The sequence below is a fragment of the Dipodomys ordii genome, unplaced genomic scaffold (assembly GCF_000151885.1).
Source record: "Dipodomys ordii isolate 6190 unplaced genomic scaffold, Dord_2.0 Scaffold17, whole genome shotgun sequence".
Lineage (NCBI taxonomy): Eukaryota > Metazoa > Chordata > Mammalia > Rodentia > Heteromyidae > Dipodomys > Dipodomys ordii.
Window position 1 is genome coordinate 18081318 of NW_012267233.1, and position 16698 is coordinate 18098015.

At 37.3% G+C, this 16698-nt stretch overlaps 1 protein-coding gene across 1 annotated transcript in view; it reads right to left on the reverse strand.

The window, feature by feature from the left end:
- Nucleotides 1–11528: 11528 nt before the first annotated feature.
- The window catches only part of Lrrc69 (leucine rich repeat containing 69), a 69850-nt gene continuing 64680 nt past the window's right edge, over nt 11529–16698 (reverse strand). Inside the window, exon 8 of the mRNA XM_013012453.1 lies at nt 11529–11746. Within this exon, the coding sequence (XP_012867907.1) occupies nt 11642–11746 (105 nt within the window). The 3' untranslated portion in view covers nt 11529–11641. The remainder of the gene's footprint in view (nt 11747–16698) is intronic.

A 16698-nucleotide genomic window follows, 5' to 3' on the forward strand; every position in this document is an offset into this window, starting at 1 on the left:
CATGCATTCTAGGTAAGCACTACCCCTAAGGCACATTCCTAGCCCCTGAGTCACATAAATTATAACTATAAAATATTTTGAACTAAAGAGTGTTTTCATGTGGTTTAATTTGTAGGATCACTGTTATAATGACTGAGATTGGAAATCTTGGAATCTGTCACAATAAGGTGATAGTTAAGCCACGGAAATAATACTAGAAGAATGAAAGAAGGGATTAGAGATGGAACAACATCAACTAGGAATTAAAAAGTAGACAAGTACTTAGTAAACATGGAATTTAGCAATTAGAAAGTTGCTGAGTGACTGAGAGAGAGGAGCTTTATTATGGTAATAGATGGAGAAAGCAGACTGTGGTCAGCTGCAGAGCAAAGGTAAGAAATCGGAGGTCATTACCTTGCTCATGTAACTGTAACCCCTCTGTATAGTATCTTTCCAATAAAAAAAATATATTAAGAATGAAAAGAAAAGAAAACGAAATCTACTCTTTCAAGAAGTATAACCAATTAGAAAACAGAGGATACTGGAGGGCTTTTTTTGTGGGGGGGGGTCCGGTCATGGGGCCTAAACTCTGGGCCTGGGCGCTCGCTGTCCCTCAGCTCTTCAGCTCAAGGCTAGCCTCTACCACTTGAGCAACAATGCCACTTCCAGCTTTTTTCTTTTTGCTTATGTGATGCTGAGGAATCGAACCCAGGGCCTCAGGCATGCAAGGCAAGCGCTCTACCACTGAGCCACCTTCCCAGCCCCTAGAGGGCTTTTAAGTAGAAATTGTAAATGTGAAAAGGGCCTGGTAGAGAGAAAAATAAGTAAAACAAGGCAAGCATAGTGCCACCAACTGACACAAATCTGGAAAGAGGTAAGAAGCAAAAGTAAAAAGGGCAGAATTGCACCAGTGTCCTTTAAATGGTCAAATACCCATTCTTCAGACAGAAATTGAAGGGGAAGCAGAAAGAAGAGTTTGAAATATAGGAAAGAAATTAGCTGAGTTTTATTCAACTTCTCCTAAGTTAATTGTTCATGTAGTATTACCAGAGTAAGCAAATAAGAATAGAGGTTACTTAGTCAGTTAAATTTTAGATGCATACAGAAGAGTGCTTTTGGTATGAGAATGTCTCATGCTGTTTTTTGGAATGTACTTATACAAAAGACAAATGCATTGCTTGTTTGTCTGAAATTCAATTTTATATGGAATATTTGATTTTTAAAAATAATTTCTCTGAGCCGGGCACCAGTGGATTAGGCCTGTAATCCTAACTACTCAGGAGGCTGAGATCTGAGGATGATGGTTCAAAGCCAGCCTGGGGAAGGAAAGTCTGTGAGACTCTAATCAACAATGAGTTGTACAATACACTATGTCAAAAAATGAACTTTACAACTTTGGTGGGGGAGGGAGGGGGTTGAGGGGAAGTGTAGTCCTGGAGATGGGAGGGCAGGGCAGGGATGGTAGGGGAAAAACAAAGGAGGAGGCTACAATGCTTGATAAGAAATGTACTCATTACCTTGCCCATGTAATTGTAACCCCTCTATATGGTACTTTCATAATAAAAAACTTATTTACAAAAACAACAACAACAACCAGAAATTCAGAAGTGGCCCTGTGGCTCAAGTGGTAGAGTGCTTGCCTTGAGCTGAAGAGCTGAGGGACAACGCTCAGGTCCAGAGTTCAGGCTCCACAACCGGCAAAAAAAAAAAAATCATCTCTCTGAATTACAAATTTAAATGTTCTTTTTGTGTATTTTGGCATGGTGACCTAGATCTGAAATATTATTCCAGAACCCAGGTCCTGGTCCTCCTGCCAGCCAGTAGCTTGTTGTATAAACAAGGGACCCTATCTGTGGGGAAAACAGTTCCCTCAAGAGGGTTGAATTCTAATTCTGCCCCTTCCTGACTTTATAATTTTCAGTTAATTTAGCCCACCAAAAGGATGAAATAAAATAACTTTGTTACAGAGTCAGCAGTTGACAAACACTAGATATTGATGGGGGGGGGGGAGGGATGTAAATAAATGGCTAGAGATGATGTGGTAGGTTTATTCTCTCATCTCATTATAACAGAACTATTTGTAAGTTGTTGGTCATCAGTATTATTAGTTTGATTCCAGAAAATCAAATGTTCACCTTTAAACACAAACAACACATTTATAACAAATATAGACCACAGTGCTTCTTCCTGTGTAACTTTTCACCCTCTTGATGGTGCTTCCTACAGAAATCTTGAAGCAACAGTGTCACCTAGTGGTCATCAAGACAATAATGAACAGTTAAGCTCTAGACAGAGCTGCTCAGGCTTTCTCTGCACAGAGCCAAATAAACCAAGTATAGGTGAAGTGACAAATATGGACTCTACTTCAATGATGAATATTGATAGGGAATTGTTTCCGAGACGTATTCATCAATTCATTTTATTTTGTGTCATTAAAAATGGTGCATATTCCACCAACCCAAAGGCATAGTACTTACCTTCACTCAACAGTCTTGCTTTGTTAAACTTCTTCCTGCTACCCAGGAGATTTCCATTAAAAAATTACCCACATAGAATTTGAATTTTTCATAGATTCTCCTAACTCTATTATTCCCTGAAAATTTATGGAACAAGGGATAAGCAGAACTAAAAATATGAAGCTTGAGGGTATTCTCAATTACCAGTTTCAAATTTACTTCCCCCTTTCCCCACCCCCCCCCCCCCAGCTTCTATTTAGGTTAGAAGTCTCTATTTTCTTTCACATGAAGTCAGAATGCTATATGATTTTCTTTGGGAGAAGAATAATAATTCAAACACAAAGTAAAATATAAACATTGTTATAAATTTGGTTCCTGCATTAATTGGGGGGAAAGTGCCTGCTCTTAGATATATTACTGTAGCTTCTGAGAACCTTTCAAAAACCAGGAAACAGGATTTATAGCTTATAAGATTAAGCATATAAATAAAAGTTTTGAAAAAAATGAATGAACAGGGCAGTTTTGGTTCCCTTCCTGAAATATCAAGAGAAATTATATTAAGAATCACAAGTCACCTCTGAGGGAGGTTTGATTTTTTAGACTTATTTAAATTTCTTTCTTATATCATGGAAGTCAATCCCATAGTGCAGTGGTCAACAAATGGTTTAACTGAACGAGCTTGGCATTAAAAGTGTTAATATATCAACTCAGATATGACTTGAGGGCATTAATCAATGACTGTTAGAAGTATTTCCTGAGTTTGTTTGTTCAATATACCACAAGTTTGGAAGTAGGACTATTTTTAAAAAGCAATAATTTTAGATATATAATTTTAATTCCAGGCAATAATTCTAATTACCAGGTATTTCTGTGGCCTAGGAACTTTCTTCGATCCCCACCCCCTCCCCCAACTCCTCTTCACGTGAATCTTTCACAAGATTTTAAAGTATTACTGTTTCACAATGCTCTTAGACTGATGGGAGTTTGGATTTTCTTTTCCTCCTGCTAGGAATGAATGCAGCTATAAACGTGGATTATTTATTACAAAAAATAGACCCAAGTTTCTGAAGTCAGTCATAAGCATAAGTGGGAAATATATCTCCTGTAATATTTCTTGCCAATGCATCTAGTTCTCTTTTTCTCTATTTTTATTAATTTCTTATTTTCATTTTCAATCCAACTTGGAACTTACTAAGGGACCCAGAATGGCCTCCAACTAAGAGTCCTTCCTAGGTCTCCACTATGCTAATATTACAGGCATGTGTACCCACACTCAGCTTCTCTTTCTTACTGATGTTTAGTTTTAGGGCTCTGAGGACTCAGCTCTTTCTGAGTAGAGATAGACAGTTCAGATGTCATTCTGACCTTCAGAAGTCTCAGGCCTGGTAATGAAGCCAGAGCACTTAATCCCCTCAGGAGCTCAAACTGTTGCACATCTGGGAAGCTAGATCCTATATCCATGTCGTGCATGTTTTCAAGACATCAGTGACCCTGTGACAAGAGAAGCTAAGTTTGAAATACGTGGAGAATACTGCATCTCTTCTTACTCTGCACTCTGTAGCTCATTTATGAGTGACATGAGGAAAACAACAGTACCTTGTTCGCTCTGAATGGACTTCTGAGCTGAATATGTTTGAGGGAATTCAGTGGCAACACAAAGACTGCCTAGCAATGGCAGCAAGTCTATCCATGGAACAGGGAAATTGTTTTCAAGCACTATCATTTTCCACCTGAAAGAAAAGACAGTTCTCCTTCAAGTCTGTCTATTTCATTTAAGAGCATCAAATATTTAACATTTAATTCTCTAATTCCATCATGTGACCTGAAAATGAACAACATATTTTATGAAGCCCAAATGGTAAAAGTGAATGCCCTTCACTGCCAGGAACATTTTTATATATTTGCATATATTCAACAACTATGAACATCTATATGAGCATATATATGTGAACATTTATATATATGAACACATATATTATTACTTTAGTAATTGCTTAATGATAAGAAAATACTATTCTAAAAATTATCTAACCCCAAAAACCAATTAATGATGCTTTTGAGGGACTTACCCTAAAAAATAATAATTTAACACTGACCAAAAATTAATTTAGAACTATTTAATTAATTTAGAGCTAATGAGCTCTAATTAAATTCCTCACCAGAACTATGAGTGATACTGGTCACTTTTTGTAGAGGAAGAAAAGAATAGATACCAAATTTTCAGAAAACAGAATATTAATTAAAAAGAAATTAAATTAATTAGAAGAAAATGAATACACAATTTTCAGCAAACAAATATCAACTCCATTTTAATTGCTATTCTAGTCTCCTACTTATGCCATCTAATCTAGTTTGAATTAAATGTTTCTGAAAACTTGAACTGAGAATATCATCCTTAAAAATGTAAAGGAGCTAGGTACCAGTGGCTCACAAGTGTAATTCTAGCTACTCTGGAGGCAGAGATCTGAGAGTTGAGGTTCAAAGTCAGCCAGTTCAGGAAAGTCCATGAGACTCTCATCTCCAATTAACTATCATAAAAGCCAAAAGTGGAGTTGTGGCTTGAGTGGTAGAGCACTAACCTTGAGCACAAAAGCCTAATGACCCCTCACAGGCCCTGAGTTCATGCCCTAGGACTGGCACACACACACACACACACACACACACACACACAAAGAATGTGAAGAAAGCAAAGAAATAAAAGATAAAAGGCCAGCTTTGTACCATATACTTGCCATCTTAGCAACTTGAAAGGTAAAGGTGGGAGGATCTTGGTTCCAGGCTGGCCCTAGCAAAATTACAAGACCTTCTCTGAAAAACAAATTAAACAAGCTAAGCCAAATGACTGAGAGTGTGGCTTAAGAAGTAGAGCTCTTGCCTTCCAAGCACAAGGCCCCAAGTTCAATCCCTAGTATTGCCAAATGAAAAGAAAAGAAAAATAATAATAAGCTTGAGAAAGAAAAGAGGAAGGAGAGAGGGAGGAGAGGGCAAGCTGTTTTCTAAAGGACTAGAAGACAGAGCAGTGAAGTGTCTCAAGAGTAGCACTTGTGTAGCACTTAGAAAATTAGAAAGAGAAGCAGACTTCCTGCTCCCTGAGGAATCTCTGAGTGAGACACTGGCGCATTTGGATTAAGTCACATTGAATGAAAACAGGGAGCTGAGGGTTTTTCATTTTGTCATTGATACGCTGTACAATTTTTGGATAAATTGCTTTACCTATTCAGGTTTCTGGAACATATTAAACTGAAAAGTGGGCTGACCAGATTCCAACCTGCTCTCCCACACATCCTAAAACAACACAAGTACTGTCCTCTCATACTTCCTGTTCAGAGGCCAACTTCCTCACTCCTTTTCCTCCATGTTTTCTCTCCTCCTCTTCTGGGTCTATCCTGTTATTATACTATTGCAAGGAACAGCCTGACAAGTCTTAAACAGGCTGAAATACATTACCCTCTGAGAGTATCTTCTATATCAGGTTCCACAATGATACCAGCTTTCAGAAAATGCATAGTCTTTCTTGAAATCACAAGCCTACAAGACGCCTCAGAAAACTACCTCAGTCAATCTTTAGTATCTCCCTAAGGGTAAAAATCAGTATTTTGTTTAGATTGATGTTTCACATAGATGTATTGGAATCCTGCTAGGCACAGACAGTACCTGATTCTTCTATACAGTATTGACAGCCCTGTGGATCTTCTTCCAACAACAATAGCAAACTAAAGTAGGCCAATTTGGGACTTCTGACACTTGTTTGTCACCTCTTTGTCATGCATTGGCCTTCCAATTTCCAAATCAAGCCATTTAGATTTTCTTAGATGCATCTAAATTTTAGAAAGACATGTTGGGTTCAAATTACTGGTTATAGGACATGTACACTGGAAAATTCATTGGTACTAAGCAATGGCAATATCTGTAATATTGCAAGCCACATAATACAGTGGAAAAGAGCTTTTCTAACAATAAATCATCTCTTTCACAAGAAGTGAACTTGGAACTAAGTCGTGAAATACTCAGCATGTGTTTCATAACAGATTCAGTGTCTCTAAATATCTTTTTTTAAAACTTAATGGATCAGGGGGCTGGGAAGGTGGCTCAGTGGTAGAGTGCTTGCCTTGCATGCTCGAGGCCCTGGGTTTGATTCCTCAGCACCACATAAGCAAAAAGAAAAAAAAAAAAAAACTTAATGGATCAGAACTCCAGTTCATAATGCAGACCATCAGGTGAAGGGAAACACAGGTAACATATTGTGAACATTGTTTTGGTTAGAACTCAACAACCCTGGTAAATGTCTACACTGAAACTACTTAGTTCCATATTTTTATTGGAAAGATGGTACTTTATTCCTTGCCCGTTATCTATAAAACATATTAACTGTATTTTTAAATGCATTTAGAAAAAGACAAATTAACTTCAGATGAGTTTTGTTTTTCTTAAGAGGCAAATTCTGTTTCTCAAGAAAGTGCTCAGCCTGGAAAGCTTGGATGATTGTTGCAGTGTATGCTAATAAAATTACACAACACAATAGATGAAGCTTTCATGTATTTAGCTTTCTGAAAGATGACACAGAGGCCCACTACTATGATTGTATACTTATTCGATTAGAGAATGCTGTACTAGTGGATGCTTTTCTGACCTCCAGCTCCTGCCTTGCTTTGGACAAGAATCAAAACAAGGAAGAAAGGCAACATATTCACTCCCACAGGCATGAACACCATTTCCTTATGGTTCCATCAACTTGCTCTTGCCTGTGAATCAGGAACCCAACAGGCAGCTACTGGCTCCACCATTTTAATATTCAAAATAATGTAACCTAAGCCATGTATTGTAACATCATGATTCAAAGTGACAGCCTTAATCCTTTAGAAAAGAAAGGGAAAAAAGAGAAAGAGAAGAAGAAGGAGGAGGAGGAGGAAGAGGAGGAGAAGGAGAAGGAGAAGGGGGAGGGGGAGGAGGAGGAGGAGGAGAAGGAGAAGAAGAATGAGCAGCAGCAGCATGAAAACTAAACAAAAGCAAGCACTTCGTGGCAGACCTAGATTAACCTTATGAAGTGGTCTCCTGTAGACAGTGCTCCCTCTGACTTTTAAACAATCTCCTCTTGTGTCTCTGGACTTTTTACCCATTAACAAAGCCATCAATGATAGATGAGACAGCATCTGTCTACTATCTGAGTCAGTAGAGTGCAAAGAAGAATTTGATTTTTTTCCTTGTTAAAGTCCTATCTTTGGCTAACCTAAAAGAAGAATTGGGATCATAGGAGAATGTCTTTTTATTTCTTTGTAAACATAGTCATAAGATGACAAAAGGAAAATGGCTATAAAAACTAATACAGTTATAAAATGGAATAGTATTCAATAATTTAAAAAAACATATTTGAAGCCAGGCACCTGTGGCTCACATATGTAATCTTAGCTACTCAGGAGGCCAAGATCTAATGATTGCAGTTCAAAGCCAACCCCGGTTGGGAAAGTCTGTGGGACACTTAATGCCAATAAACTACTTAGAAAAATACAGAAGCAGCACTGTGGATCAAGTGGTAGAGCACTAACCTTGAACCAAAGAAGTGCAGGGACAGTGTCTAGACCCAGAGTTCAAGCCCCAGAACTGTCAAAACAAAACAATAACAGAAAAGATATTTGAGCCAGGCATCAGTGGCTCACATCTGTAAACCTAGCTACTCAGGAGGCTGAGATATAAGAATCCTGATTCGAAGCTAGCCTGGGAAGGAAAGCCCATGAGAGTTTTCTCTCTAATTAATTACCATAAAGCTGGAAGTGGAGCTGTGGGTCAAGTGGTAGAAGGCTAGTCTTGAGCAAAAAAGCTGAGAGATAGCACTCAGACCCTGAGTTCAAACCCAAGTCCTGAGTTCAAGCCCTGAGTGCAAGCCCCAGGACTGCATTAAAAAGAAAAGGGAAAGGGAAAAAAAGAACATATGGTTGCGATTTATGCATTTATGCATTTATTATGAAATAATATGAATGATTAGTTATTATGCCACAACAAAATGTCTTATAGAAAAGAATATACATTGCATGATTCTTTTGAAAGGAGGTTTTAGAACAGTCAAAATCTCTGGGGAAAAAGTCAGCACAATGGTTGACTACAAAGGCTAGGGTAGAAATTTACTACAAAGTAGTGCTACTAGATAGAATATAAAATCCTAGATGAATTTGAATTTTTACTACAAATATGCTCCTTGCATTTTTACTTGAAAAAGCTAGCAATCCGTTAGGGAGAGGACAGGAAACATTTTTCCAGGGAGGTGATAATGCTGTACATCTCAATAAGAGTTTGAAAGTGATTTATTAAAGTCATATAAACAAAACAAGAATTTTTAAAAATACATTGAGCCCCTAACAGGCAATAGGATTACTAAATTGTTTCTATTTAGAAATATATTGATGTTTAAAAGTTGTTTCCATGAACATTAAAGAAGATGGATTGGTAACTCAAGAGAAATGGAAATGTAATAACACTTAAAATATAATTTCAATATAACAATTAACTGATAGTAAAGGTTAATGATAGAAACTCAATGATAAGCACCTGATATAAAACTCTTTCAGCTTTACTGTAGCTTTGAGAAATTTCATGACAAAATACTAGGAAAAACTCCTGTTCAGCCCTACTTTTAGGGAGTTACAAAAGAGGTAATAGACAGTAAAGAACATTACTAAATACATCATAGATTGATTGGCATAGAAAATAACAAAAGGAGGAATGGAAGGGCAAAGCTTCATGCATGCTGGATAGTACTCTTAAATAGGGTGGCCAGGGACCACTTCCTGAAGAATGAGGAGGATAGAGGAAATAGCATTCCAATCTGAAGAAAGATGATGCAGGAAGAGAAACTGAAAGATTGTATCCCATAAATATGTATAATCATGTGTCAGCTCAAAATCAAAATAAAAAGGGAGAGTGAGCATGGCAAATCTTTAGCAGAGAAAAGCTTGATCCAGCTAGTCTTCAGGTAATTCATGTCTGGGTCATGGTACATGGAACAATTAGGGGCCAGAGACCCCTGTCCATTCCTAGACAATGTTTTCCCTCTGGGAAGTATCTATATTATTTGTGAGATAGGTAACTATAAATATAAAATGGAAATATTTCAGTGGAATGTGGGTAACTTAATTTCTTGTGAAAGTCAGTATTCCCTGATGGGAATACTTTAATTGGCCCATTTTAAACATTGTAAATGTATCTTTATGTCCTTTGTATAAATGACAAACAACAAGCCATGTGTACATCCATGTCAGTGGCTGGAGTTCTATTTTTACTGGGACAGCAACAGCTATAAGCCACCTTTATCCCTCAGATAAGTTCTCAATTTTCCCCTCCCCCAAACTTACTTATGGGGAGAAAAGGTAATGATTTCCTATAAGGTGGCCCCTTTTGATTCAAGCCACTGCTTCAAACCATCTGCTATGATCTAGGCTTACTTCTAACCTTCATCTTGAGTCTGTCATGGGGCTCACCAGCCTATCTCTCTTCCTGAGACCCACACAGTCTTGCCTTTGAATATGTCAGATAGCTCATACTGGATACTCAGCTGACATGATCTGATAACACTAAAAAGCCATTACTTTCTTCCGCTAAAGTGCTTTAGTAAACAGCCAAGCCCATGCACATAAACCATCTTCACTCTCTGCAGCCCTGCCTAGAAATAGGTGTGCGCCATGGACTTTCTTCACCCTGAACAACTTCTCTGGCCCTTCAGGGCCCCCACTCTACACTGGGTAAGAACCATTTTGAGGTGCCTTCATTACTCCCTGTGTGCCGTGGAAAGGTTCAAGAGAGAATTCAATTAAAGGGGTAGGAAATAGGAATGAGCCTAAAAAGTATAATTTCAAGGGGGCAAAGCAGTGGGGTCCAGCCCTGCAAGGTTTAACCCTTCTGAGGTATTGGTGAATTGGGGGGCGGAGGGGAGTCACCGATGACCACTGAGAGGCCAGTGATTGTGGAATGGTGAAACAGAACCAAGGCTACAGGACCTTGAGATGTGAAGAAACCAAGGGTAAAAAGGTGAAACAGTGAAGATCATCCCTCACATCACATGAGCTTCAAGAACTACCCAACTTATTTGTTGAATAAACAAGTGTACTGATGGGTGAATGAATCTGAGATTATGGGATTCAAATGGTACACAAAATATTTTTAATAGCATAGGTTGTCTAGTTAAAACCAGGTTACTGAGCATTTTCCCATCATAAACATAGTGTATTTCTATAATTCATTTTCAGTGCATGCCTATGTTTTTGATGTGCACCTGATTTAGGTGCATTCTTGGTTAATGGAGCCTTAAAGTTACCTTGGGATAACTTTCTCTGTGTGAGTGGCACCTAACCCTAGTGCTTGGGACAGAGTCTGCTGTGTTCCATTGATGGAGCTTCCCAGTTGTGGCAGCGGCAACTCTAATACATAAAGGAATATGTCCTGAATTGAGTTCATAAAGGCTTAGCTAGAAAATAACATCATGATGAATATATGAAAGGAGAGACTCTGTTTCCCACAAGGACCACCAAAGACTTATATGAAGAAATACGTTTCCAATAGAATTAAAATATAAAATTAGGATTAAATGCCTGGCTTTTCCAAACACACAGCAAACTAGAATAAACTGTGGTTTGCAAACTAGGGCACATAAGTCACTCAGAGCATTTGTTGAAGCAGCGATCCCTGGCCCAGGCTCCAAGAGTTTCTGATTCAATTGTTTTAGGTGAGGCCTGATTAACTGCATTTCTAACAAGTTCTCAAATGATGCAGATAGTGCTGGACAAAACCACACGTTCAAATCCACTAATGTATGCAAAATGTACAATACATTTTCATAATCTCTTTTTTTTATTGTTCCTCAAAGCAAAGGAACCGCATTAAAATCATGAAAGGTAGTAAATTATCAACTAAAATTAGATTATTTCAATTGTAATAACTCACCAAACAAACTTTTTCCCAATTAAAGTCTCAATATTTTCTTGAAAAGGAAGACTGAAACTATAAATTGACAGAAAGAAAATAACATGATGCATGGATCTTCATTTGCCTTTTATTTTTAGTCAATTTTTCAAACCTAAATAGGTATAATTTTATTGCTTAAAAAGAGATCTTTGACATGGAATGATTTGTCTTCATTTGTTTAATGGATTCGTGAAAATATCAGTAGTAGGCATGTGTTGACTGGGAACAGCAGACAGTTCAGTCCAATGAAATTCTGTTTAAGCAATTCCGAAGATGTTAGGGCCACGCTCACTAAAACATTTCTGAGAACAGAGTAATACTCGAAGAGGTATCAGCTTCAGATTTTTGCTGATCTTCCACGTCTATAAAGTAAAGATGAAAAATTAAACTAAGGCAGTACCCAATAAATATTTTTAAATAAAATATACTTTGGATTCCTCCAATGTTTCACAAGATTGATTTCTAAAGGACACACTATTCCATTTATGCTTGATTTGTTCTTTTCCCATATATAAACACACTTAACTAGCTAAGAAAAGCATACCCAATACAAAACAAAATCTAAATAATAAAGTTTATATGTGTTTTTATGTAAACATTAGTGTATAGTCTAAATTCAGTGAGTTGGGGTAGAGGTGAAATATGACATGGATTCAACATGAACTTGACTCCTGTTGAGTTTGACGGAAGTGTTAAAGCCGAAAAATATTTATCAAATAGAATTTTGATTTGCAGATACTGAACCCATTCCCTGTGAGAATTCATCTTCTAAATATTCTTTACTTATAATCTGAAAATTTCATGATGATAGTTACTGTCTGGGTCTCCATCAATTTCTTCAATACATAACTTTTTGCACTTCATATGTTTCTATTTTTACAGCTTTGGGAACAAAATAGGTAGCCAAAAGTGGGAGGGGGAGGGAGGGAGAGAGAGAGAGAGAGAGAGAGAGAGAGAGAGAACAGAGAAACAGAGAAGCAAATAAACAAATGAAGCAAGGAAGGAAGCAAGGAAGAGAGGAGAGGAATTAAGGAAGAGAGGAGAGGAATTGAAGGAAGGAAGGAAGGAAGGAGCAAGGAAAGATAGGAGGATAGAAGCAAGAGGAAAGAAAGAGAGAAAGAAATAAAGGAAGGAAGGAGGGAGGGAGGGAGGGAAGGAAGGAGGGAGGGAAGGAAGAGAAAGGAAGAAAAAGAGGGACAGAGGAAGGAGAGAAAGAAATTCCTATTTTAAAAGAAAGTTACAGGGGCTGGGAAGGTGGCTCCATGGTAGAGTGCTTGCCTGGCATGCATGAGGCCCTAGATTCGATTCCTCAGCACCACATAAGCAGAAAAAGCCGGAAGTGGCGCTGTGGCTCAAGTGGTAGAGCACTATCCTTGAGGTAAAGAGCTGAGAGATACTGCCCAGGCCCAGAGTTCAGGCCCCATCACCAACAAAAAATAAACGATACAACCTTGTACTTACCATTTCTGTGCTTTATAATCAATTTCTGTCTTAGTAAGACAACCCAAAAGAAAGACACATGAGTAGACATTAAGTAGTTAATAATAGTATTTTGTTTTAACCATGAAACTATTTGACCATCATCATCACAAGCCACACTGAGAGATTTGATTACTGTGCTATTCACTAATCCACAAAAGAATTCTGAGATTGCCTTTAGTTGTTTGAACAAAACATATGAGCAGTAATTAAGCCATCCAAGATATGATGCTATATCCGTGGAGAATTGAAATAACAGGTCATGTCATCTTGTTTATGGTTAGTATGATACTAACCATAAGATATTCTGGATGAGAGTAAATAGGCACAGTATCTAAAAACCTGGCATCTTCCTGCAAAGACAGCTGATTCATCATCAGTCACTGGACTCCCTGATGAGTATTCGTTTTGCCACACTGCCAGCCCCCAAGCCCACTTTTTCTTTGAAAATCCTCTCTTCCTCCAATCCCAAAAAAATATATTGAAGACTGAAAGAACCAATGATCCCAACTCCTTGGGCCAAGATATGACCACAAAATTCAATGCTAAGCAGTGATCCATCTGTGACAACCATGATCAGTTTGGGGAAAGAACACAAGCCATAGCACCAAGGAGCATCAACTCAGACTGTTACTGGAAGAGAGAGAAGCTCCTATCCTTTCTATATGGCACAATGAGAGAGTTCTTAGCTGGAAACAAGGAAGGAAAGAACAATAAATAGAAGACATGTATTCATAATGATAGACTTGGGAATCTGATCTAGTCATACCTATATATTCAGCCAGACCCTTTCCCAGACTTCTAATATTTTTCACATCAGGGTGTCCACTTGGTTTCTTAGTTTCCAACCAAGAGTTCTGACAAATTATAAGTAACTTGAAATCTGTAATATCAGCAAAAGTGCCAAGAATACAGAAATATAGAGCAAGTAACTCCTGCCATGAAAAAAAATCTTTTTGTTTTTCTAGTACGTTTTTTATTGTACCCCTGTACACAAGGGTTACAGTTACATGAGCAAGGTAATGAGTACATTTCTTATCAAGCATTGTTGCCTCCTCCTTTGTTTTTCCCCTACCATCCCTTCCCTCCCACCTCCTCAACTACTCCTCTCCCCCATCCTAAATTGTAGAATTCATTTCTCAACATAGTGTCTTGCACATCTCAATGTTGCAATGAGTCAGCCTATATCCCATTTAAACATTTTGTTTTTTCCCTTCCCCTCCCCAAATTATACCAACATCAAATACAGTGAAAACAGGGGTTGTACCATGGGGAAGGGACATACAAAGCAACAAAAAAAATCACATGGTTCCTTATAAATATGTTAGAAACAATAGCAAGAAAGAAAAAAACACTTGTGTCCCTATCTTGGGGTTCATTTTGTTTAACATCAACTTATCTGAGCTTTTCTGCTTGACTCAGACATATACTAGATATTGCAAATAAGGGAAACCATGGGACCTATGTTTCTTGGGGCCTGGCTTACTTGACTTAATATAATTTTATCCAAGTCTTTCCATTTCCTAACAAATAGGGTAATGTCATTCTTTCTGATGGAGGCATAGAATTCCATATATATATACCACATATGAAAAAAATCGTATGGTGTAGATGGAAGGACAATAAACACAAAGTCACTCGAAGCATTTGCTCAACTCAGTGATAAGTCCTCTGTGAGTAAAGAGAGGGGACATGCTGCTATTCCACAGCATATAAAAGAGGAGCTGAGTTTGGAAGAATTGTTAGATGTCCATAGAGAAAGCAAAAGCACAGTTGAGTAAGGACAAATTTGAGAGCTGAAATTCAAGAATGCATTTAGAATGCTTGGGAAACAATGCCATGTAAACACTAAATAATTTATAAATTGTTCAACCATGGAAATACAATAATAAATATCCTAGTCCAGGAGCAAAAAGAATTCATAGGTTTTTTTTATAATGAGAGTTCCATTATGTAAATTATCTTACATCTACTCTAGGTAAGATAATATTTACTCCTCAACAATTCAAGCATTGAAATTGTGTGTGAAGAACTAATGACATAAATAAAAACTAAATGGAGTCTTTTTCCTTTCCAGATAGTAGATAATTCTCTTTTCTGAACACTACTTCTGGTCTATTTCTGCAATACATCTCAGCAAGAACCAAAGGACTATTGAGAATAAACCAAGCCACATCCGTTCTACTCATTCAGTTTAAGAAAATAGAGCCATGAACCAAGAGGAGGAGGTTAAAGAAAGGCATGGACAGAAATCAGGGAAGCAAGTGGGATCATGCTGTTCTCCTATATACTTTGTCCAAATTTCTTCATGAGATGAAAAGTTGGTAATAGAAAGTATTGAAAGCATTTTTTGTTTCCACTGTGGTTTTTGCCTTTTCCCTCGTGCCATTAAGAAATTGCATGGGCAGAGTTTGGATTGGCTCTTGTCACAAATGGGAATGTGGTTCCTGTGTCCCTCTCTTTCCTTTTTGGGGGGAAATTATTGTGTAGTTAATTTTAATAAAATGAATGTTCTCTTTAGCTTTTGAGTAGTCTATGTTGCAAAAGGCCACATGAGGTGAATGTGAGATTTTTCTGGTGTTTATCCTCAAACTTAATAAATCATGTTTGTGATCATATATTTTAAGGACCTATGAGTTATTTCCCAGATATTTTACTGAAAACAAATAACTAGAAATGGTTCATTAGTAATATACTTTTCCATCATGTTTGCATGAAAAAAAGATATCTCTAATGTGGTAGGCATTGTACAAGTGGTAGAATGCCTTTGTAGCATGCACAAAACCTTGAAGTCAAACTCCAGTACCATCAAAAAAGGGAAAAAATTCTAATACCTCACCCTTTTATGTCCACTTGAATTTCTACTTCAGAGACATGTGTGACATACCATGGTAAAACACCCTTGAACTGTTTGCATACACTAAACATAATAAATGACAAGAACGTAGAACAGGCCCTATGGAAAGCAGACTAGTAGGGAGACATGGAGAACAGAGATGGCAAAAGGAGGTGAGCATGACCAAAATACTTTACACACGTGTATGAAAATGTAACTGTTGAAATTAGTTTTGGAAAGGGGAAGGTGAGGGGAGTGAAAGTACCAGAGACCAAGGTATATTGTACTCACATAAGGACCTATGAAAATAAAAGCCCCTTGTGCAACTAATTGGTGCTAATTTTAAAATATGGGAAGAAAATATTTAAACAATAAAATTCCCTTCCATTTGTAGTACCATCTTAATTGTTTCCACTGGGAGGACATATATCTATTTGAAAAAAACATGCTACCAGGTGATCGTGACACTCTTTCTTGTCAGGACCTGACTACATAAATCTTGGCTAACAAAATCTCATTATTTTATCAAAGATGGTTACTGCTATGATCACTGTTTGCAGAAAGAAATTGAAACAGAGCAAAATACCTGTTTATCAAACCACAGTAAGAAATACTTTCATTTTGAAAAGATATCATTTTACATTTAAAAGTGAAAGTCTATATACATATGTCTAATTTTTCATTCTTGGCTATAATGAAATTCATTTTCCTTAAGCAAATAAATACAGCAATAGGAATTATGGTTATTATAAGTAAAAGTAGCCCTTTACTTTCAATTTAAATAAGTATGTCTGCTAAGTTTTTGTCATTTGAATAGTAGCAGCAAGATATTTTTAAGAATCATTCAGAATGTAGCTTGGTGACAATAACTGCCATATTCTAAATTTTAAAAGTTGAAAATCTTAAATGGTTTTTCTTTCTTGCTATTGTTTCTAACATATTTATAAGATGATTTCTTTGTTGCTTTGTATGTCCCTCCCCCACGGTATAACCCCTGCT